Below are 24,698 nucleotides of genomic sequence, written 5' to 3'. Positions count from 1 at the left end.
GAAATCTTCATCTTCCAGCAATACACATATCCTCCTCCACAAGAGATTCTGCAGAATCGGGAAATCCAGAGCTGCTGGAGGAACCCAGCAGGTCAATGTAAATAAATAAGCAGTTGACATTTTGGTCCGGACTGGAAATAGAATAGGGCAGAGGCCAGAACAAGTTTGGAGGGAGGGGAAGGAGTACAAAGCTAGCAGCTGAAAGGTGAGACCAGGAATAATGAGGTAGCAAATCATTGACACAAGAGTCTGCAGATACTGAAAATCCAGAGCATTACACACCAAATGCTGGAGGAACTCAGCAGATCATGCAGCATCAACGGAGGGGAATAAATGGTTAATCTTTTGGGCTGAGACACTTCATCAAGGTTGGAGAGGGCTGCCTTCAGCATTCAGCTGGGAGCCCATATTGATACAATGACAGGGAAAATCTAAGAGATGGTGCCACACAGGCAGGTTTCCTGACCCTGTTCTGGTCTCCTCTACCCAGAACCCACCAAATGGTGAGCATTCCCCTTGGCAATGGGCTGCCACTCTCGTCCGTACACTCACCCTGCAGCAGGCAAGTGCTCATTGGAGCAGCATTCGTCACTGAGGCAGCCATCATGTGTAGAGCAGGAATGGACAAGGGCTCATCCTGTGCTGAGGGCAGCGGTTCGGTCTCGGTAGCGCTGGTTGGCAGATTGGGCAGCAGCTCGCTGGCATCAATGTCAGCAATTGTCAGGAAGCTGTGACCGGGCAAAGCCTGGGAACACAGACACATCAGGGGAGAGAGGAGTACACAGAGCACATCTGAACTCCAACCCCATTTATATCACCCATGTCCAAATCCCAACCCTGTTTGTATCACCCATTTCCAAATCCCAACCCCCTTTATATTACCCATGTCCAAATCCCAACCCCCTTTATATTACCCATGTCCAAATCCCAACCCCCTTTATATCACCCATGTCCAAATCCCAACCCTGTTTGTATCACCCATTTCCAAATCCCAACCCCCTTTATATCACCCATGTCCAAATCCCAACCCCCTTTATATCACCCATGTCCAAATCCCAACCCCCTTTATATCACCCAACTACAAATCCGAACCCCCTTTATATCACCCAACTACAAATCCGAACCCCCTTTATATCACCCATGTCCAAATCCCAACCCCCTTTATATCACCCATGTCCAAATCCGAACCCCCTTTATATTACCCATGTCCAAATCCCAACCCCCTTTATATTACCCATGTCCAAATCCCAACCCCCTTTATATCACCCATGTCCAAATCCCAACCCTGTTTGTATCACCCATTTCCAAATCCCAACCCCCTTTATATCACCCATGTCCAAATCCCAACCCCCTTTATATCACCCATGGCCAAATCCCAACCCTGTTTGTATCACCCATTTCCAAATCCCAACCCCCTTTATATTACCCATGTCCAAATCCCAACCACCTTTCTATCACCCATTTCCAAATCCCAACCCTGTTTGTATCACCCATTTCCAAATCCCAATCCCCACACCCCAGGGGTGTGTCCTCTCTCCACTGCTGTTCTCCCTCTACACCAATGACTGCACCTCCTCCAACCCCTATGTGAAGCTTTTGAAGTTTGCAGACGACGCTACCGTCATCGGACTCATCCAGAATAGTGATGAGTCTGCATATCGACAGCAGGTGGACCAACTGGCGCTCTGGTGCAGTTGGAACAATCTGGAGCTGAACACGCTCAAGACAAAGGAGATGATAGTGGATTTCAGGAGACATCCCTCCGCTATGTCTCCCCTCACAGTCCTCAGCAGCCCTGTGTCCACCCTGGAGAACTTCAGGTTCCTGGGAACCACCATCTCTCAGGATCTGAAGTGGGAGCAGAACATCAGCTCCATCCTGAAGAAGGCCCAGCAGCAGATGTATTTCCTGCGGCTCTTGAGGAAATACGGTCTGCCTCAGGAATTGCTGCTGCAGTCATTGAGTCTGTCCTGTGCACCTCCATCATTGTGTGGTTTGGAGCCGCCACCAAGCAGGATAGAACCAGACTACAGCGCACAGTGAGGACTGCCGAGCGCATCATTGGAGCCTCCCTGCCCTCTATTGTGGACCTGTACTCTTCCAGGTTGAAGAAGAGGGCGGGGAACATCATAAAGGACTCCTCCCATCCTGCGCACGGACTGTTTGATCTGCTTCCGTCTGGTAGGTGCTTCAGATCCCTCCAGACTAAGACTAATAGGCACTGGAGAAGTTTTTTCCCTACTGTGGTCACTTTGCTGAACAGTTAACTGCCGGTTAACTGTCGGCTAACTATTACTTGGATTGCACTACCTGTATGTATAATCTATATTTTCATTTATATTTATCATTATTATTGTTATGAGCAGAGAGACAACATCTGCCGGAAGTAAATTCCTTGTATGTGCATAGGTACTTGGCGATTAAAGTCTGATTCTGATTCTTTATATCACCCATGTCCAAATCCCAACCCTGTTTGTATCACCCATTTCCAAATCCCAACCCCCTTTATATCACCCATGTCCAAATCCCAACCCCCTTTATATCACCCATGTCCAAATCCCAACCCTGTTTGTATCACCCATTTCCAAATCCCAACCCCCTTTATATCACCCATGTCCAAATCCCAACCCCCTTTATATCACCCATGTCCAAATCCCAACCCCCTTTAAATCACCCATGTCCAAATCCCAACCCCCTTTAAATCACCCATGTCCAAATCCCAACCCCCTTTAAATCACCCATGTCCAAATCCCAACCCCCTTTAAATCACCCATGTCCAAATCCCAACCCCCTTTATATCACCCATGTCCAAATCCCAACCCTGTTTGTATCACCCATTTCCAAATCCCAACCCCCTTTATATCACCCATGTCCAAATCCCAACCCCCTTTATATCACCCATGTCCAAATCCCAACCCTGTTTGTATCACCCATTTCCAAATCCCAACCCCCTTTATATCACCCATGTCCAAATCCCAACCCCCTTTATATCACCCATGTCCAAATCCCAACCCCCTTTATATCACCCATGTCCAAATCCCAACCCCCTTTAAATCACCCATGTCCAAATCCCAACCCCCTTTAAATCACCCATGTCCAAATCCCAACCCCCTTTATATCACCCATGTCCAAATCCCAACCCCCTTTATATCACCCATGTCCAAATCCCAACCCTGTTTGTATCACCCATTTCCAAATCCCAACCCCCTTTATATCACCCATGTCCAAATCCCAACCCCCTTTATATCACCCATGTCCAAATCCCAACCCTGTTTGTATCACCCATTTCCAAATCCCAACCCCCTTTATATCACCCATGTCCAAATCCCAACCCCCTTTATATCACCCATGTCCAAATCCCAACCCCCTTTATATCACCCATGTCCAAATCCCAACCCCCTTTAAATCACCCATGTCCAAATCCCAACCCCCTTTATATCACCCATGTCCAAATCCCAACCCTGCTTGTATCACCCATTTCCAAATCCCAACCCCCTTTAAATCACCCATGTCCAAATCCCAACCCCCTTTATATCACCCATGTCCAAATCCCAACCCCCTTTAAATCACACATGTCCAAATCCCAACCCCCTTTATATCACCCATGTCCAAATCCCAACCCCCTTTATATCACCCATGTCCAAATCCCAACCCCCTTTATATCACCCATGTCCAAATCCCAACCCTGTTTGTATCACCCATTTCCAAATCCCAACCCCCTTTATATCACCCATGTCCAAATCCCAACCCCCTTTATATCACCCATGTCCAAATCCCAACCCTGCTTGTATCACCCATTTCCAAATCCCAAACCCATTTATATCACCCATTTCCAAATCCCAACCCCATTTATATCACCCATGTCCAAATCCCAACCCCCTTTAAATCACCCATGTCCAAATCCCAACCCTGTTTGTATCACCCATTTCCAAATCCCAACCCTGTTTGTATCACCCATGTCCAAATCCCAACCCCATTTATATCACCCATTTCCAAATCCCAACCCTGTTTGTATCACCCATTTCCAAATCCCAACCCCTTTTATATCACCCATGTCCAAATCCCAACCCCTTCTATATCACCCATCTCCAAATCCCAACCCCCTTTATATCACCCATGTCCAAATCCCAACCCCCTTTATATCACCCATGTCCAAATCCCAACCCTGCTTGTAACACCCATTTCCAAATCCCAAACCCATTTATATCACCCATTTCCAAATCCCAACCCCATTTATATCACCCATGTCCAAATCCCAACCCCCTTTAAATCACCCATGTCCAAATCCCAACCCTGTTTGTATCACCCATTTCCAAATCCCAACCCTGTTTGTATCACCCATGTCCAAATCCCAACCCCATTTATATCACCCATTTCCAAATCCCAACCCTGTTTGTATCACCCATTTCCAAATCCCAACCCCCTTTATATCACCCATGTCCAAATCCCAACCCCCTTTATATCACCCATGTCCAAATCCCAACCCCCTTTAAATCACCCATGTCCAAATCCCAACCCTGTTTGTATCACCCATTTCCAAATCCCAACCCTGTTTGTATCACCCATTTCCAAATCCCAACCCCCTTTATATCACCCATGTCCAAATCCCAACCCTGTTTGTATCACCCATTTCCAAATCCCAACCCCCTTTATATCACCCATGTCCAAATCCCAACCCCCTTTATATCACCCATTTCCAAATCCCAACCCTGTTTGTATCACCCATTTCCAAATCCCAACCCTGTTTGTATCACCCATGTCCAAATCCCAACCCCCTTTAAATCACCCATGTCCAAATCCCAACCCTGTTTGTATCACCCATGTCCAAATCCCAACCCCCTTTATATCACCCATGTCCAAATCCCAACCCTGTTTGTATCACCCATTTCCAAATCCCAAACCCCTTTATATCACCCAACTCCAAATCCTAACCCCATTTATATCACCCATTTCCAAATCTCAACCGTTTGTATCACCCGTTTCCAAATCCCAACCCTATTTGTATTACCCATTTCCAAATTCCAACCCTGTTTGTATCACCCATGTCCAAATCCCAACCCCCTTTATATCACCCATGTCCAAATCTCAACCGTTTGTATCACCCATGTCCAAATCCTAACCCCATTTATATCACCCATTTCCAAATCTCAACCGTTTGTATCACCCATTTCCAAATTCCAACCCTATTTGTATCACCCATTTCCAAATTCCAACCCTGTTTGTATCACCCATGTCCAAATCCCAACCCCCTTTCTATCACCCAACTCTAAATCCCAACCCCATTTATATCACCCATTTCCAAATCCCAACCCCCTTTCTATCACCCAACTCTAAATCCCAACCCCATTTATATCACCCATTTCCAAATCCCAACCCCCTTTATATCACCCAACTCCAAATCCCAACCCCCTTTCTATCACCCATCTCCAAATCCCAACCCCATTTGTATCACCCATTTCCAAATCCCAACCCCCTTTATATCACCCATGTCCAAATCCCAACCCCCTTTAAATCACCCATGTCCAAATCCCAACCCCCTTTATATCACCCATGTCCAAATCCCAACCCCCTTTATATCACCCATGTCCAAATCCCAACCCCCTTTATATCACCCATTTCCAAATCCCAACCCCCTTTGTATCACCCATCTCCAAATCCCAACCCTGTTTGTATCACCTATCTCCAAATCCCAACCCTGTTTATATCACCTATCTCCAAATCCCAACCCTGTTTGTATCACCCATCACCCAACCCCAACACCCAGAAACACAGACTTATCGGGGAAGAGAGGAGTACCCTTTATCACATCTGAACCCCAACACCATTTACATCACCCATTTCCAAACCCTAGCCCTGTTTGTACCACCCATCTCCACATTCCAACACTATTTGTATCACCCATCTCCACACTCCAACACCCAGGAATACAGACACATCCAAGGAGACAGGAATACCCTGAGCATATCTGAACTCCAACCCCATTTGCAACACCCATCTCCACACCCCAACCCAAATGTCCACTCCACTATTCCATCATGGCTGATACCTGCTCTCCTTGCCTTCTCCCATAACCTTTGATATCCTTACTAATCAAAAACCAATCAACCTCAGCTTTAAATATACCCAATGACTTTGTCTCCCAAGGCGCCATACCCAAACCCTGCCTTTGTTAATCATCTCCGCATGGGAATACTGAGATATTGAGGGTGGGAATAGCCTGTCACATTCCATCTGTGTCACCTATCTAAACAGCCCTTCCTCTGGTCCAGCCTACCCCTTTCATCCAGCTTCTCCCTATGTCCCAACCACAGCTATTTACCCCATCCTCCCACCCCACACTCAGCTCTCCACCACCATCCTGGCTGCCATGTGAGCTGACAGTTACCTGTTCAGATGTGGGTAGGAAGTGAGATTCCTGGCATTCTTCACCTGGAAACCGGAGGTTCACAATGACGTCTGGAGGCAGGACCTGAAACTGAGGCTCACCAGTCTGAGGCTGTGGCACTGTGGGCAAGCACAGAGGATGGGCTTATTAAACAATGCCAGACAAACATTAGTGGCATGTTGCTCAAGAACACGTCTGACATAATGGCTCCACCAATAGAAACCAGCTTCCATATACTAGCTATCAATAGGAACCATGCCTGCAGCCCAAGCCGCCAATGGGAACATATCTACCACAATCAAAGATGCATGGAGGCCCATGTTAGACAAAGGGCAGTTTCTAAGATATTAGTGCAAGTTTCAAGATTCAAGATTGTTTTGTTGGCCTAAGGGACTACAGTCTACAAATCAATCAATCAATCTAAAAAGAGTATAAATTACACTTGTGTGTTACAGGTTTAATTCGATAAGTTGAGAATAATATAAATTCAACTATGCAACAACTTCAAGTAGCTGGAACTACACCAGAATCTAAATGTAGTGAGACCCAGCATAACACCAAGGGGTAGCATTAGACCATTAGACTATAAGATATAGGAGTAGAAGGAGGCTATTCGGACCATCAAGTCTGCTCCACCATTCAATCATGGGCTGCTCCAATTCTTCCAGTCATCCCCATTCCCCTGCCTTCACCCCATACCTTTTGATGCCCTGGCTAATCAAGAACCTATCTATCTCTGCCTTAAATACACCCAGTGACTTGTCCTCCACAGCTGCTCGTGGCAACAAATTCCTCAGATTTACTACCCTCTACCTAAAGTAATTTCTCTGCATCTCTGTTCTAAATGTACATCCTTCAATCTTGAAATTGTGCTGTTTTGTCGTACACTCCTCTACCAAGGGAAATAATTTAGCCATATCTTATCTGTTCAGGCCTTTTAATATTCGGAATGTTTCAATGAGATCCCCTCTCATCTTTCTGAACTCCAGGGAATACAGCCCAAGAGCTGCCAGACATTCCTCATATGGTAACTCTTTCATTCCTGGAATCATTCTCGTGAATCTTCTCTGAACTCTCTCCAATGTCAGTATATCCTTTCTAAAATAAGGAGCCCAAAACTGCACACAAACTCCAAATGTAGTCTCACGAGTGTCTTATAGAGCCTCAACACCATATTCCTGCTCTTATATTCTATACCTCTAGAAATGAATGCCAACATTGCATTTGCCTCCTTTACCACCACCTTTAGGGTATCTTGCACATGGACTCCCAAGTCCCTTTGCATCTCTGCATTTTGGATTCTCTTCCCATCTAAATAATAGTCTGCCCATTTATTTCTTCCACCAAACTGCATGACCATACACTTTTCAACATTGTATTTCATTTGCCACTTCTTTTCCCATTCCTCTAAACTATCTAAGTCTCTCTGCAGGCTCTCTGTTTCCTCAACACTACCCGCTCCTCCACCTATCTTTGTATCATCAGCAAATTTAGCCACAAATCCATTAATCCCATAGTCCAAATCATTGACATACATTGTAAAAAGCAGTGATCCCAACAGTGACCCCAGTGGAAATCCACTGGTAACCGGCAGCCAGCCAGAATAAGATCCCATTATTCCCACTCTCTGTTTTCTGCCGATCAGCCAATGCTCCAACAATGCTAGTAACTTCCCTGAAATTCCATGGGCTCTTATCTTGCTAAGCAGCCTCATGTGCAGCACCATGTCAAAAGCCTTTTGAAAATCCAAGTACACCACATCCACTGCACCTCCCTTATCTACCCTGCTTGTAATTTCCTCAAAGAATTGCAGTAGGTCAGTCAGGCAGGATTTTCCTATCTTGTCATGTGCCCCAGGTACTCTGTAATCTCATCCCTAACAATCTATTCCAACAACTTTGCAACCACTGATGTCAGGCTAACAGGTCTATAAGTTACAACACACACAAAATGCTGGTAGAACACAGCAGGCTAGGCAGCATCTATAGGGAGAAGCGCTGTCGACGTTTCGGACTGAGACCCTTCGTCAGGACTAACCGAAAGGAAAGATAGTAAGAGATTTGAAAGTAGTGGGGGGAGGGGGAAATGCAAAATGATAGGAGAAGACCGGAGGGGGTGGGATGAAGCTAAGAGCTGGAAAGGTGACTGGCGAAAGTGATACAGAGCTGGAGAAGGGAAAGGATTATGGGACGGGAGGCCTCGGGAGAAAGAAAGGGGGGAGAGCACCAGAGGGAGATGGAGAACAGGCAAACAACTAAATATGTCAGGGATGGGGTAAGAAGGGGAGGAGGGGCATTAACGGAAGTTAGAGAAGTCAATGTTCATGCCATCAGGTTGGAGGCTACCCAGCCGGTATACAAGGTGTTGTTCCTCCAACCTGAGTTTGGATTCATTTTGACAATAGAGGAGGCCATGGATAGACATATCAGAATGGGAATGGGATGTGGAATTAAAATGTGTGGCCACTGGGAGATCCTGCTTTTTCTGGCGGACCGAGCGTAGGTGTTTCGCGAAACGGTCTCCCAGTCTGCGTCGGGTCTCACCAATATATAAAAGGCCATACCGGGAGCACCGGACGCAGTATACCACACCAGCCAACTCACAGGTGAAGTGTCGCCTCACCTGGAAGGACTGTCTGGGGCCCTGAATGGTGGTGAGGGAGGAAGTGTAAGGGCAGGTGTAGCACTTGTTCCGTTTACAAGGGCAGATGTGCGGGAAATGGGAGAGATGCGTTTGAGAGCAGAGTTGATGGTAGAAGAAGGGAAGCCCCTTTGTTTAAAAAAGGAAGGCATCTCCTTCGTCCTGGAAAGAAAAGCCTCATCCTGAGAGCAGATGCGGCGGAGACGGAGGAATTGTGAGAAGGGGATAGCCTTTTTGCAAGAGACAGGGTGGGAAGAGGAATAGTCCAGGTAGCTATGAGAGTCTGTAGGCTTATAGTAGATATCAGAAGATAGGCCGTCTCCAGAGATGGAGACAGAAAGATCAAGAAAGGGGAGGGAGGTGTCGGAAATAGACCAGGTAAATTTGAGGGCAGGGTGAAAGTTGGAGGCAAAGTTAATGAAGTCGACGAGCTCAGCATGCGTGCAAGAGACAGCACCAATGCAGTTGTCGATGTAGCGAAGGAAAAGAGGGCGATCGATACCGGTATAGCCTTGGAACATGGACTGTTCCACAAAGCCAACAAAAAGGCAGGCATAACTGGGACCCATACGGGTGCCCAAGGCTACACCCTTGGTTTGGAGGAAGTGGGAGGAGCCAAAGGAGAAATTATTGAGAGTAAGAACTAATTCCACTAGATGGAGGAGAGTGGTGGTAGAGGGGAATTGGTTAGGTCTGGAATCCAAAAAGAAGTGAAGAGCTTTGAGACCGTCCGGGTGGGGGATGGAGGTACATAGGGACTGGACGTCCATGGTGAAAATAAGGCGGTGGGGGCCAGGGAACTTAAAATCATTGAAAAAATTCAAAGCATGAGAAGTGTCATGAACATAGGTGGGAAGAGATTGAACAAGGGGGGATAAGACAGTGTCAAGGTATGCAGAAATGAGTTCAGTGGGGCAGGAGCAAGCTGAGACAATAGGTCTACCTGGACAGGTCTATAAGTTTCCTTTCTGCTGACTCCCACCCTTCTTAAATAGCGGAGTAACATTTGCAATTTTCCAGTCATCCAGTGAAATGCCAGAATCTATCGATTCTTGAAAGATCATTGTTAATGCCTCCGCAATCTCTCCAGCTACTTCCTTCAGAACCCAAGGGTGCATTCCATTTTGGCCAGGAGATTTATCTACCTCAGACCATTAAGCTTCCAGAGCACCTTCTCTGTCATAGTTTTCATTGCACATACTTCACTTCCCTGACTCTCTTGAATATCCAGTATACTGCAGACATCTTCCACTGTGAAGACTGATGTAAAATACACATTCCATTCCTCTGCCATCTCTGCGTCTCTCATTACAATGGTCTTCCAGATATAGGACTGTTTTCTATTGAACCTATGTCTAACCTCAACTCTCTTTTACCCTTTATATACTTAAAAAAGCTTTTAGTATTTTCTTTGATATTAGTCACCAGCTTCCTTTCATAATCCATCTTTTACTTCCTAATGACTTTCTTCGTTTCCTTCTGCAAGTTTTTAAATCTTCCCAATCCTCTGTCTTCCCACTAGTTTTGGCTTTCTTGTATGCTCCCTATTTTGCTTTTACTTTGGCTCTGACTTCACTTGTCAGTCACGGTAGTGTCCTTCTTCCATTCGAAAATTTCTTCTTATTTGTAATATATCTGTCTTGCACTTCCCTCATTTTTCGCAGAAACTCCAGCTATTTTTGCTCTACTGTCCTTCCTGCTATTGTCCCTTTCCAGTCAACTTTGGCCAGTTCTACTCTCATGCAATTTCCTTTATTCCACTGAAATACCAACACATTGGATTTTAGTTTCTCCTTCTCAAATTTCTAAGTGAACTTGATCATATTGTGATCACTGTTCCCTAAGGGTTCCTTAACCTTGAGCTCTCTTATCACCTCCGGATCATTGCACAGCACCCAATCCAGCACAGCCGATCCCCTAGTGGGATCAACAACAAGCTGTTCTAAAAAGTCATCCCTTAGACATTCTACAAATTCTCTTTTGAGGTCCAGTACTGACTTGGTTTTCCCAATCCACTTTCATGTTAAAATCCCCAACGATTATCATGACATTGCCTTTCTGACACACCTTTTCTATCTCCTGCTGTAATTTGTAATCCACATCACAGATGCTGTTTGGAGGCCCGTATACAACTGCCATTAGGGTCCTTTTACCCTTGCCATTTCTTAACTCAACCCATAGAGACTCTACATCTTCCGATCCTATGTCATCCCTTTCTAATGATTTAATATCATTTCTTATATACAGGGCCACACCACCCTTCTCTGCCAATGCATTATCTTTCCAATACACCATATATCCTTGGATGTTCAGCTCCCAATGGCAGACATCCTTTAGCCAAGTTTCAAGCCACAACATCATACTTGCCAATCTGTAGCTGAATTTCAAGATCGTCCCTTTTATTTCTTCTGCTGCGGGTATTCAAATATAACACTCTCAGTCCAGTATTTGTTGCTTTCTATTCTACCTGCACCACACCTCTATTGCCCAGTAGCTCATCCCACTGGTTGTGATTATGCCTCATCTCCTGCCTGTCCTTTCTTATTGTCTCTGTTACACATTACCTTTGATTTATTTGTTTTCCCCTTCCTCAGCCCTATCACTCCGGTTCCCTTCCCCCTGTCTAATTAGTTTAAACCCTCCCTAACAGCTGTATTAAACCTGCCTGCTAGGATATTGGACCCCTTTGGGTTCAGGTGTAACCCGTCCTTTTTTTGTACGGTCGTACCTCCCCCAGAAAAGGCCCCAATGATCCAGGAATCTGAAGCCCTGCCCCCTACACCAGTCTCTCAGCCACGCATTAAGATGCCTGATCATGCTATTCTTGTGCTTGTTTGCACGTGGCACAGGCAGCAATCCTGAGATTAGTACCCTGGAGGTCCTGCTTTTCAGCTTCCTACCCAACTACCTGAATTCTCTCTTCAGGACCTCTTCCCTTTTTCTACCCATGTTATTGGTACCAACGTGTACCAAGACTTCTGGCTGATCACCCTCTCCCTTCAGAATATTCTGCACCTGATCTGAGACATCCCGTACCCTGACACCTGGGAGGCAACACACCATGCGGGTATCTCTATCAGGCTGACAGAACCTCCTGTCTGATCCCCTCAATATGGAATCTCCTATGACTACCACATTCCTGTAGCCATTCCCCTGAATAATAAGTTTACTGTCCTGGATGCTGTTGGTGAGGACAACCGACCAGGTGTGAGCCACGGTGGCAGGGCCTCTGGCACTGAGTCTGACCCTGTGGTGCAGAAGGATGGGACGGAGAAGAGGAGAGCTGTCGTCATTGGAGACTCTCTAGTCAGGGGAGTAGACAGGAGATTTTGTGGACGTGAGAAGGAAACCCGCATGGTTTGTTGCCTCCCGGGTGCCAGGGTCCGGGATGTCTCTGACCGGGTGCATGACCTCCTGGTATGAGAGGGAAAGCAACCACAAGTTGTGATACATGTTGGGACCAACGACATAGGCAGGAAGAGGGATGAGGTCCTGAAGTGTGAGTTTCGGGAACTAGGCAGAAGGCTGAAGAACAAGGGTGGCGTTCTCAGGATTGCTGCCAGTGCCACGTGCAAACAAGCACAAGAATAGCATGATCAGGCATATTAATGCAGATTGAGAGGCAGATTTTGGAAAGGTGCAAAAATAACAGGGTTGTTATCATGGGTGACTTTAACTTCCCTAATATTGATTGGCACTTGATTAGTTCCAAGGGTTTAGATGGAGCAGAGTTTGTTAAGTGTGTCCAGGATGGATTCCTGTCACAGTATATTGACAGGCCGACTAGGGGGAATGCCATACTAGATATAGTATTAGGTAACGAACTGGGTCAGGTCACAGATCTGTCAGTGGGTGAGCATCTGGGGGACAGTGATCACCGCTCCATAACCTTTAGCATCATCATGGAAAAGGATAGAATCAGAGAGGACAGGAAAATTTTTAATTGGGGAAGGGCAAATTATGAGGCTATAAGGCTAGAACTTGCGGGTGTGAATTGGGATGATGTTTTTGCAGGGAAATATACTATGGACATGTGGTCGATGTTTAAGGATCTCTTGCAGAATGTTAGGGATAAATTTGTCCCGGTGAGGAAGATAAAGAATGGTAGGGTGAAGGAACCATGGGTGACAAGTGAAGTGGAAAATCTAGTCAGGTGGAAGAAGGCAGCATACATGAGGTTTAGGAAGCAAGGATCAGATGGGTCTATTGAGGAATATAGGGTAGCAAGAAAGGAGCTTGAGAAGGGGCTGAGAAGAGCAAGAAGGGGGCATGAGAAGGCCTTGGCGAGTAGGGTAAAGGAAAACCCCAAGGCATTCTTCAATTATGTGAAGAACAAAAGGATGACAGGAGTGAAGGTAGGACTGATTAGAGAAAAAAGTGGGAAGTTGTGCCTGGAGGCTGTGGAAGTGTGCGAGGTCCTCGATGAATACTTCTCTTCGGTGTTCACCACTGAGAGGGAACTTGATGACGGTGAGGACAACATGAGTGAGGTTGATGTTCTGGAACATGTTGATATTAAGGGAGAGGAGGAGTTGGAGTTGTTAAAATACATTAGGACGGATAAGTCCCCGGGGCCTGATAGAATATTCCCCAGGCTGCTCCACGAGGTAAGGGAAGAGATTGCTGAACATCTGGCTAGGATCTTTATGTCCTCGTTGTCCACGGGAATGGTACTGGAGGATTAGAGGGAGGCGAATGTTGTCCCCTTGTTCAAAAAAAGTAGTAGGGATAGTCCAGGTAATTATAGACCAGTGAGCCTTACATCTGTGGTGGGAAAGCTGTTGGAAAAGATTCTTAGAGATAGGATCTATGGGCATTTAGAGAATCATGGTCTGATCAGGGACAGTCAGCATGGCTTTGTGAAGGGCAGATCGTGCCTAACAAGCCTGATAGAGTTGTTTGAGGAGGTGACCAGGCATATAGATGAGGGTTGTGCAGTGGATGTGATCTACATGGATTTTAGTAAGGCATTTGACAATGTTCCACACGGTAGACTTACTCAGAAAGTCAGAAGGCATGGGATCCAGGGAAGTTTGGCCAGGTAGATTCAGAATTGGCTTGCCTGCAGAAGGCAGAGGGTTGTGGTGGAGGGAGTACATTCAGGTTGGAGGGTTGTGACTAGTGGTGTCTCACAAGGATCTGTTCTGGGACCTCTACTTTTGGTGATTTTTATTAACGACCTGGATGTGGGAGTAGAAGGCTGGATTGACAAGTTTGCAGACGACACAAAGGTTGGTGGTGTTGTAGATAGTGTAGAGGATTGTCAAAGATTGCAGAGAGACATTGATACGATGCAGAAGTGGGCTGAGAAGTGGCAGATGGAGTTCAACTCAGAGAAGTGTGAGGTGGTACAGTTTGGAAGGACAAACTCCAAGGCAGAGTATAAAGTAAATGGCAGGATACTTGGTAGTGTGAAGGAGCAGAGGGATTTGGGGGTACATGTCCACAGATTCTTGAAAGCTGCTTCACAGGTAGATAGGATAGTTAAGAAAGCTTATGGGGTGTTAGCTTTCATAAGTCAAGGAATAGAGTTTAAGAGACGTGATGTAATGATGCAGCTCTATAAAACTCTAGTTAGGCCACACTTGGAGTACTGTGTCCAGTTCTGGTCGCCTCAGTATAGGAAGGATGTGGAAGCATTGGAAAGGGTACAGAGAAGATTTACCAGGATGCTGCCTGGTTTAGAGAGTATGGGTTATGATCACAAAGTAAGTGAGCTAGGGCTTTACTCTTTGGAGAGAAGGAGGATGAGAGGAGACATGATAGAGGTGTACAAGATATTAAGAGGAATAGACAGAGTGGACAGCCAGCGCCTCTTCCCCAGGGCACCACTGCACAGTACAAGAGGACATGGCTTTAAGGTAAGGGGAGGGAAGTTCAAGGGGGATATTAGAGGAAGGTTTTTCACTCAGAGAGTGGTTGGTGCGTGGAATGCACTGCCTGAGTCAGTGGTGGAGGCAGATACACTAGTGAAGTTTAAGAGACTACTAGACAGGTATGTGGAAGAATTTAAGGTGGGGGGTTATATGGGAGGCAGGGTTTGAGGGTTGGCACAACATTGTGGGCCGAAGGGCCTGTAATGTGCTGTACTATTCTATGTTCTATGTTCCTCATCTTCGTCTTTCCCTTCTGCACCATGGAACTAGGTTCAGTGCCAGCGACAACATCCAAAACGAGATGACGAGTACTGAAAGGGATGGCCACAGGGGTGATCTCTACTGTCTGAGCTCTTCCCTTTCCTTCCCTGACAGTCAACCATTTATCTAACTCCTGCAGCCTCAGGGTGACTAACTCCCTGTAGCTTCTATCCATCTCCTGCTCACTTTCCCTACTAAGCTGTAGGTCATCAAGTCGTAGTAACAGTGTCAGGAGATACAGGGAATTGGACACATTGGTATCAGGGTACCAGCACACGCTGTTAATTTTTAATCTAACTGAAATAGTGCTCACCTACAACAAAACAATTACTTACTCACCCTTATGAGAGACAACTAAGCAGGAGCGAGTTTAAGCCAGTCAAAAATAGAAGGAAGAGAGGACTACTGGAATGAGTGGGAGCAGGTTACACATTGGGGCAGCAATAGTCAACACCCTAGATATAGCAGAATTAGAAAACCAGATACAGTGCTTCCAGCAGAAAATAAGGGATATTACTGGCGAAAGTTATCAAGATCAGGTACTAATCAGATTGGTTGAGATGCATCCCAGGTAACTCTGAATGTGGTTAAATTTCTCAAGTCCCTTCAAGACACAACAAATCTGATTATTGACTGCATAAAGCTCATGTCAAAGGAAATGCAGAAAGCTGAGCCATGCACAACTCATGCCAGTTGGTTGCTCACCATGACTGGCACTAATTTGTTGCAACCTGATGCACATCAAGGTGCAAATTGGGTCTCCGATGAGCATCTAAAAAGAATGGGTTGGGGAAAGGGTGCCATTGTGTCATATTTGAAGCCTTACTATAACTAACAGAGTAGTGGGTATCCGTGATGATGGTAAAGGAAGGTTTTATGTTGCTGCAGTATTCCATATTTCCCAATGTGGAAATAATTCAACCTACCCTTTGAAAAGGGTTCCCAACATTGGTAAATATCATGAGAATACATGGATATCCTTAACTACCTATCAACACATGCTACTGTTATGAATGGTACTGGGAAAGAGATAGATTTATCAAGATGCCATCAAGGGGGAGAACACTGGTCTTGTCCAGAAGAAATGACAAAGCAGAAGCTAACAAATTGTAGTTTCAGTACTTAAGAAAACTGCTCATTGTCTATTTTTCCAGTGAATAATCAGTCTGTTTTACAATCTGCATTGGTGGGACAGACATATTATAGAGCAATAGTGGCCACAAGTTATACCAAGGGATGGAAACAATGCCCTTTGGAAAGTCATAATGTCACCATAGGGAACGTGACTTTAGATCTGCCTATTGGAGGACGAACTTTGCCTCAGCCAGCAGGAGACACAGTAATGAAGGAGAACTTCAAGATCCAATACACAAATACAGATCAATATCTGTGTGAACACGAACACAACGCTGGAAGAACTCAGCAGATCAGGCAGCATCTGTGAGAAAAGAGTAGCCAACGTTTCCGGCTGAGACCCTTCATCAGGCATGGGGGGGGGGGGGGGGGGGGGGGGAAGAGAGGTCCGAAGCCCAGTAATAGAGATAGGGGAGGGGGTAGGGCCTAGAGGCGCCAGGTGGAAAACCAATCAGAGGAAAGATAAAGGGGGGATGGGGAGGGGATAAGCATGAAAGAACTGTAGAGATAAAGAAGCAGAAAATTGAAAGGGGAGAGAGGCAGAGGGACCTGGGATAGGGGAAGGGGGAGGGGGAAGGAATTACCAGAATTACTGGAGAATTCAATGTTCATACCACCAGGCTGGAGGCTACCCAGACGGCAGATGAGGTGTTGCTGCTCCAACCTGAGTTTGGCCTCATCATGGCAGTAGAGGAGGCCATGTATGGACATATCTAGATGGGAATGAGAGGCAGAGTTGAAGTGGGTGGCAACCGGGAGGTCCTGTCGATTGTGACGGACGGAGCAGAGGTGCTCAACGAAACGGTCCCCCGATCTGCGTCGGGTCTCGCCGATGTAGAGGAGGCCGAGAACGTTGGCTACTCTTTTCTCAAGGATGCTGCCTGACCTGCTGAGTTCTTCCAGCGTTGTGTTCGTATTCTTTGATCCACAGCATCTGCAGTTGAATTTTTATGTTTTAATATCTGTGGGACTATGTTCTTACTGAGTCGCCACCATTTCCTCACTTGACTGCAGACAGGACACGGGTTGTGGCAGAGGAAAGGGACATAATTCATCAATGGACTAAACTCACCAAAGTTATTAAAATATAAGCTGGTAAGGCAAATGAAATATTAAGTGACCAGGTTTTTGGAGTAAGTTTTGGAATTGGGAGACAAATATTCAAATACATCTGTGGGTGACAGAAGTATCACATGCTGCTGTAATACTAATTTTATGTACCCTGATAATTGTATTGCTCAATGTATATCAACTGAGAAGATGGAAGGCTGAAATAATGCAAAAATTAGAAGATAAGGTTTTCATGAAACAGCAGACGATTGTCAGTATAAAGTGGGTGAAGTTAGTGAGTAAATGTTAATATTATTTTTAGAATGTAAGTGTTGCACACCTACTGGGGTTCCATGGCAGTCCTATGGGCAGTCAACTGACTGAGAGGAGGATCATGATCCTAAGATAAATACCCTTGGATCAAGAGGGGGAGATGTTGGCCAGAAGAAACTACAGTCTGATCAAGGATTGGATTTGATGAATCAAGGATGGGGGAGGTAGACAAACCCGTTGTCTTTGTTTCCCCCCATTTTGTGGACTCGGAACTGATTCCTGATCTGAGATAGTCTGATCAGAGAAACTGAATGAGGACACAAGGATCTGCTAAACCCGAGACCATTCTCAGACAAGTACCTGGTGTAATGCCCTGGTTCACATCTTTACTGTTCTGCTGTCGGTATTTCACTCAGCAGCTCTGTAAGAGCGGTCTGTCCTGCTTTCAGCCTGTTTGGGTTATTGTTGAAGATGAGGGATGATGTGGAATGTGGTGCCATCCAACTAGCGGGAGGTTTTCTGGGTGAGGGACAATAAGGTTGTGCTTGGGGTTTAGTTTGTTCGAGAGAAGATGTTGGAAATAACCGGTCGTAGGTTACGATCCTGTGGGAGACCGGCTTGTCCCAGGTGGATTGTGAGCGACATTCGGAAGCTGGTGTGTGCTTTCACATTGACCGAGGGCCCAGTGCGTGAGTGACAGAGAAGTTCAAGATGAGCTCCAATTTGTGCACATTTGACAGATTAATTAGAATGGGCCCTTTTCTTTTTGTTATTCTTTACTAACCCTTCAGTTAAGATCCATAAATATAATTCCTTTAATCATATGCAGTGTAGTGTTTCGTGGCATTAATTTGTAATGGAGTAGCAAATGACACAGCATCCACACAAACTGGGGAGCGTCTCAATCTCACTAGTTTGGCGGGGCCAGAGGTTGTCTTCCCTAGGAGTTGGAGCTGGAACTGGATGAACTCCGATCATTCGGGAGGCTGAAGGGTTGATAGATAGGACATGTAGAGAGGTAGTTACTCCCAAGGTGCAGGGCACAGGAAACTGGGTGACAGTCAAGAAGGGGAATGGAGTTAAGGAGCTAGTGCAGAGTACCCCTATGACCACCCCTCTCAACAACAAGATACTGTTTGGGGGGGGGGGATGTTGGTGACGTAACTGAGGAAAGTCACTGTGGGTGGGTCTCTGGCACTATCTTGCTTTGTGACTCAGAAAGGAAGAGGGGAGAAGAGGCATGCTGTGGTGATAGGAGATTCGTCAGTCAGGGGAATTGGACAGGAGGCTCTGTGGGAGAGAATGAGAATCCCGGATGGATATCCAACATATCATGGCCAGAGTCCAGGATATGTTGGATTGAGTGCTCAGCATTTTTAAGTGGGATGGTGAACAGCCAGAAACCACGGTCCACGGAGGTACTAATTACATTGGTAGGACGAGTGACGAGGTTCTGCATTGGAGTTCAGAGGGTTAGGTGCTAAGTTAAAGGGAAGGGCAGGACCTCCAGGATTGTGCTCTCACAATTGCTATCTGTGCCACGTGCTAGTGAGGACAGATAACGAGTTGGTGTAGGAGGGAGATGTTGGTAAGACCTCAGACAAAGTTAGGAATCAAAAGGTTGAGCATGGTGCGAATAGTGTCCTGAGCTACCTATATTTCAATGCAAGAAGTATCGTAATAAAGCGGATGATAGTGCTGAAGATGAGGTAGCTGGTTTACAAACAGAAGCTATGTGTAGTGAGGAGAGGCTGTTGATAGGACAAAATTGCAGTCAACAGGATGAGTTGCATCATAAAAGGCGGACAAATTCAAAAAGGATGAATACTGGACTGAAGGTGTATTATTTGAATGCACACAGCATACAGAATAAGATAGTTGAACTTGAAGCACACTTACAGATTGACATGTATCATGCTGTAGGCATCACTGAATCATGGCTAAAAGAAGATTATAGCTGGAGCTTAATGTCTGAAGATATACAGTGTATTGAAAGGACAGGCAGGAAGGCAGCAGGAGCAGCGTTGTTCTGTTGGTAAAAAATGAAATCAAATCGTTAGAAAGAGGTGACATAGGGTCAGAAGGTGTTGAATCTTTGATGATAAAGCTAAGGAACTGCAAGGGTAAAAAGACCCTGATTGAAGTTGTATACAGACCTCCAAATAGTAAGGATGTGGTTACAAATTACACTAGGAGAAAGAAAACGCATGGCAAAAGGACAATGTTACATTAGACATAGGGATTTCAATATGCAGGTATTGAATTTCAAGAGGGGAAATTTCTAAACTGCCTACGAGATGGTTTTTTAGAGCAGCTTGCGGTTGAGCCCACAAGGGGAACACCTATTGTGGATTGGTGTTGTGCAATGAACCAGAATTGATTGGAGAGCTGAAGGTAAAAGAACACTCAGGGAAGTGATCATGATCGATTCACCCTGGAATTTGAGAAGGAAAAGCTAAAGTCAGATACATCTGCATTACAATGGAGTAAAGGGAGTTACAGAGGCATGCCCATCACCCTGCCTGTTCTCCATCTCCCTCTGGTGCTCCCCCCTCCCCCTTTCTTTCTCCCGAGGCCTCCCGTCCCATGATCCTTTCCCTTCTCCAGCTCTATATCACTTTTGCCAATCACCTTTCCAGCTCTTAGCTTCATCCCACCCCCTCTGGTCTTCTCCTATCATTTCGCATTTCCCCCTCCCCCCACTACTTTTAAATCTCTTACTATCTTTCCTTTCAGTTAGTCCTGACGAAGGGTCTCGGCCCAAAATGTTGACAGTGCTTCTCCTTATAGATGCTGCCTGGCCTGCTGTGTTCCACCAGCATTTTGTGTGTGTTGTTTGAATTTCCAGCATCTGCAGATTTTCTCGTGTTTACAGAGGCATGAGTTGGCCAGAATTAATTGGAAAAGAATACTGGCAGGGATGATGGCACAGTATGGCTGGAATTTCTGGAAGCAATTTGGAAGGCACAGAATATATACGTCCCAAAGAGAAAGAAGTATTCTAAAGGCAAAATGACCGTAGATAAAGAGCAGTCAAAGCCATCAGAAAAGCCAAAGACAGGACATATAATAGAGCAAAAACTAGTGGGAAATTAGAGGATTAAGAAGCTTTTAAAAATCAACAGAAGGCAATGAACAAAGTCATTAAGAAGGTAAAGATGGAATATGAAAATAAGCTAGCCAATAATACTAAAGAGGATACCAAAAGATTCCTCAGTGTAAAGGACAGTCAAGAGTGGATGCTGGATCGCTGGAAAAATGATGCTAGAGAGGTAGTAATGGGGGACAAGGAAACAGCGGATGAACTGACTAAGTGTTTTGCATCAGTCTTCATTGTGGAGGACACTAGTGGAAGTTCCAGGTGTCAGGGTCTTGAAGTGTGTGAAGTTACCATTACTAGAGAGAAGGTTCTTGGGAAACTGGAAGGTCTGAACATAGGTAAATCACCTGGATCAGATGGTGCGCACCCCAGCATTCTGAAAGAGGTGAAGAGACAGTGGAGGCATTGTGAATTTGGGTTTCCAGAAGGCCTTGACAAGGTGCCATATTTGAAGCTGCTTAATAAATTAAGAGCCCATGGTATTACAGGTAAGATTCTAGCATGGATAAAGCAATGGCTGATTGACAGGAGGCAAAAACTGGGAATAAAGTGTGCCTTTTCTGGTTGGCTGCCCACGACTAATGGTGTTCCGCAGGGGTCTGTGTTGGGACCGATGCTTTTTACGTTATGTATCAATGATCTAGAAGATGTAATTTATGGTTTTGTTGCATAGTTTGCAGACGATAAGAAGCTAGCTGGAGGGGCAGGTAGATCTGAGGAAGTAGAGAAGCTGCAGAAGGACTCAGACAGATTAAGAAAATTGGCAAAAAGGTGGCAGATGGAATACAGTGTATGGTCATGCACTTTGGTAGAAGAAATGAAAGAGTTGATTATTTTCTAACTGGAGAGAAAATACAAAAAACTGAGATGCAAAAGGCCTTGGGGGTCCTTGTGCAGGATTCCCTAAAGGTTAATTTGCAGGTTGAGTCAGTGGTGAGAAAGGTAAATGCAACATTAGCATTCATTTCAAGAGGACTAGACTATAAAAGCAAGAATATAACGTTGAGACTTTATGAAGCACTGGTAAGGTGCCACTTGGAGTACTGTGAGCAGTTTTGGGCCCCTTACATTAGAAAGGATGTGCTGAAACTGGAGAGGGTTCAAAGGAGGTTCACGAAAATGACTCCGGGATTGAATGAAGTGCGCTTGATGCAGGGTTTCTCAACCGGGGTTCTGCGAGAGGTCACCAGGGGATTTCATGAGAGTTCATGATTTAAAAAAAACAATGTCTTTTGAACGTCATCTGATGCACAATTCTAGAATTTGCAGCTGCGGGTGACCGAGTGGCTCCATTAACAAGCTTGTTAAGACTCTTAGCCCAGTAGGACTGTGTTTATTTGGTTATCCATTCTCAGTTTTTGATGCTGTTCATAATTGGTGAGTGCTGTATTGCATGGAGGGGAGGATGGTCGGCTGATAAGGAATGTGAAGTGTGTTTTACAAGCATTGAATGGGCTCACCCAACTTGCACTGTGACATCAGCCTCTCCCTCTTGAGTTAGCTCCCCCAAACTCCCCTTATGTGCCACTGACTGACTTATGGGAGTGAACACACTACCAGAGTAGAAAATTGAGTCAAAGCCTCATTTGAGCCAAAGCTTGACATTCCTACTCTCACCACTAGCCTACTCTCAACAATGGCCACTCCTTCACTTTTATTTAATTTGCTGTGCTCTGTTCCCAGCGCTGTTTAGGCCTTCAGAATATCCGAACACCCGTAAAGCTCTCCTTTTAAATAAGTGTCGCTGACGTGCGAGAAACCTCGTCGCTATGCTCTGCTCCAGCTGCCGACTGGGCATCTGGAATGTCCGAACACCCGTAAAGCTCTCCTTTTAAATAAGTGTCGCTGACGTGCGAGAAACCTCGTCGCTATGCTCTGCTCCAGCTGCCCACTGGGCCTCTGGAATGTCCGAACACCCGTAAAGCTCTCCTTTTAAATAAGTGTCGCTGACCTGCGAGAAACCTCGTCGCTATGCTCTGCTCCAGCTGCCGACTGGGCCTCTGGAATGTCCGAACACCCGTAAAGCTCTCCTTTCTCTCCTTTTAAATAAGCGTCGCTGACCTGCGAGAAACCACATTGCTGTGGCCTGCTCTCGCCATTGATTGGGCCTACGGAATCATGGTGAAATTCAAGCAAACTTTTTTATTGCAAAGAGCTGCTCAAAACAAGCAAAGGCCAAGATATAGTTTGTCTTCATATCTGGAAGCAACAGGTCTGTCTTGGAGAAACTATGTTGGCAACTGTACTGATGGTGCCCCATCAATTGCTGGCACAAGTTTCTTAGCAAGTTTCTCTTGTAAAAAAAGAAAATCATGACATTGTCACAATACATTGCTTTCTTCACAGAAAGGCGCTGATGCCAAAAACTCTTAGAGATGAAATGAAGAAAAGTTCTGGCTGGTGCTACAAAAATAGTTAACTTTATTAAATGCATACCAGTACATTTGAGAATGTTTAAAAAACTGTGTGAAAACCAGGACAAAGAGCACACCCACCTACTGCTGCATACAGAAATCCATTGAATAAGCAGAGGAAGCGTTCTCAGCAGGGTGCTTAAGTTGAAAGGTGAATTGCAGAAACTTTGAAGATGAAGAATGGCTGCATATGAACCAGTTGAACAAGTCTCAGCAGGGCCTGGAGAAGATGTTTCAACTTCAAGTGACAAGATTTTTGGATTTAAAAGGAAACTGAATCTTCCGAAAAATATCTTACAAAAGGAAATCTTGAAATATTTCCACTGCTGCTTGGGCTTGACAGAACGGAAGGATATCAGAAAACTTTGAGTCTTATTGAAAACCACCTGGAAGAACTGCAGAACAAAATTGAACAGGATTTTTTTCTCCCTTTCAACACAAATGTATGACTAGGTGAGGGACCCTTTCTCTGAATCTTCTGCTCAGCCTGAGAACTTGACTTTGAGAGAAGAGGAAGAACTTTGTGAGCTGCAGTCTGATCGAGTACTCAAGATGAGATTTACTGACCTGCCCCTGAACAAATTCTGAATTTCTGTTAAAGAAGAATTTCCTGCCATTCATCAGAAAACAACAAACATTTTGCTGCAGTTTTCAACTTCTTACATGTGTGAGCATGCTTTTTCTTGTTTTGTGTAGCAAACAACAAGCACAGATTTCACCTGTTAGGCCTGTATTTGGGCCTGATCATGTCACTTAGTAAAAAAAATGTATTTTCAAAGTCTTATATAAAATTGTGTATTAGGCTAAATTTTTATTAATATTGCTTTGGCTTATGGTTTTTAGTGACTTTTCTATTCAACATAGTCAATAAATTTTAATGTTGTAAATAGCATTAATTAAAATCAATCTACAACCTTTATTTAAATTAAACCTACTGAGCCTACCTTTAGGAAAAGTAAATCCCATTTTGGATTTAACCAGTTATTTAATAGAAATTTATTATAAAACCGTAAGATATCAGAGCAGAATTAGGCCATTCAGCCCACTGAGTCTGCTCCACCATTTCATCATGGCAGATCCCATTCAACCCCATACACCTGCCCTCTCACCAATATCCCTTGATGCCCTGACTAATCAGGAAACTCTCAACTTCTACTTTAAATATACCTATGCACTTGGCCTCCACCACAGTCTGTGGCAGAGCACTATTGTTCCTTTTACCAAAATGCATTATCAAACATTTCCAAACACTGTGTTCCATCCGCCATGTTTTGCCCATTCTTCCAATTTGTCTAAGTTCTGATGGAATTGCATCACTTCCTTCACACTGCCTACACCTCCACCTAACTTCATATCATCTTCAGACTTTGTCACAAAACCATCAATTCCACTGTCTAAATCATTGATAAACAATCTGAAAAGAGGTGGTCCCAATACTGACCCCTGAGGAACACCACTAGTCACTGGCAGCCAACCAGAAAAGTCCCCTTTTATTTCCTTTCACTGCCTCCTGCCTGTCAGCCATTCCTCTATCCATGCCAGTATCTTTCCTGTAACACCATAGG

At 45.1% G+C, this 24,698-nt stretch overlaps 1 protein-coding gene across 1 annotated transcript in view; it reads right to left on the bottom strand.

Moving 5' to 3' along the window:
• cplane1 (ciliogenesis and planar polarity effector 1) overlaps positions 1-24,698 on the bottom strand; it is a 349,043-nt gene that overhangs the window by 52,117 nt on the left and 272,228 nt on the right. Inside the window, exons 40-41 of the mRNA XM_073047849.1 lie at positions 6,386-6,504; positions 553-745 (exon numbers count right to left, since the gene is read on the bottom strand). Of these exons, the coding sequence (XP_072903950.1) occupies positions 553-745; positions 6,386-6,504 (312 nt within the window). The remainder of the gene's footprint in view (positions 1-552; positions 746-6,385; positions 6,505-24,698) is intronic.

Source organism: Hemitrygon akajei, chromosome 6 (assembly GCF_048418815.1).
Source record: "Hemitrygon akajei chromosome 6, sHemAka1.3, whole genome shotgun sequence".
NCBI classification, from domain to species: Eukaryota; Metazoa; Chordata; class Chondrichthyes; order Myliobatiformes; family Dasyatidae; genus Hemitrygon; species Hemitrygon akajei.
The sequence above is the reverse complement of the archived record's forward strand: the minus strand, read 5'-3'. Positions and strand labels throughout refer to the sequence as shown.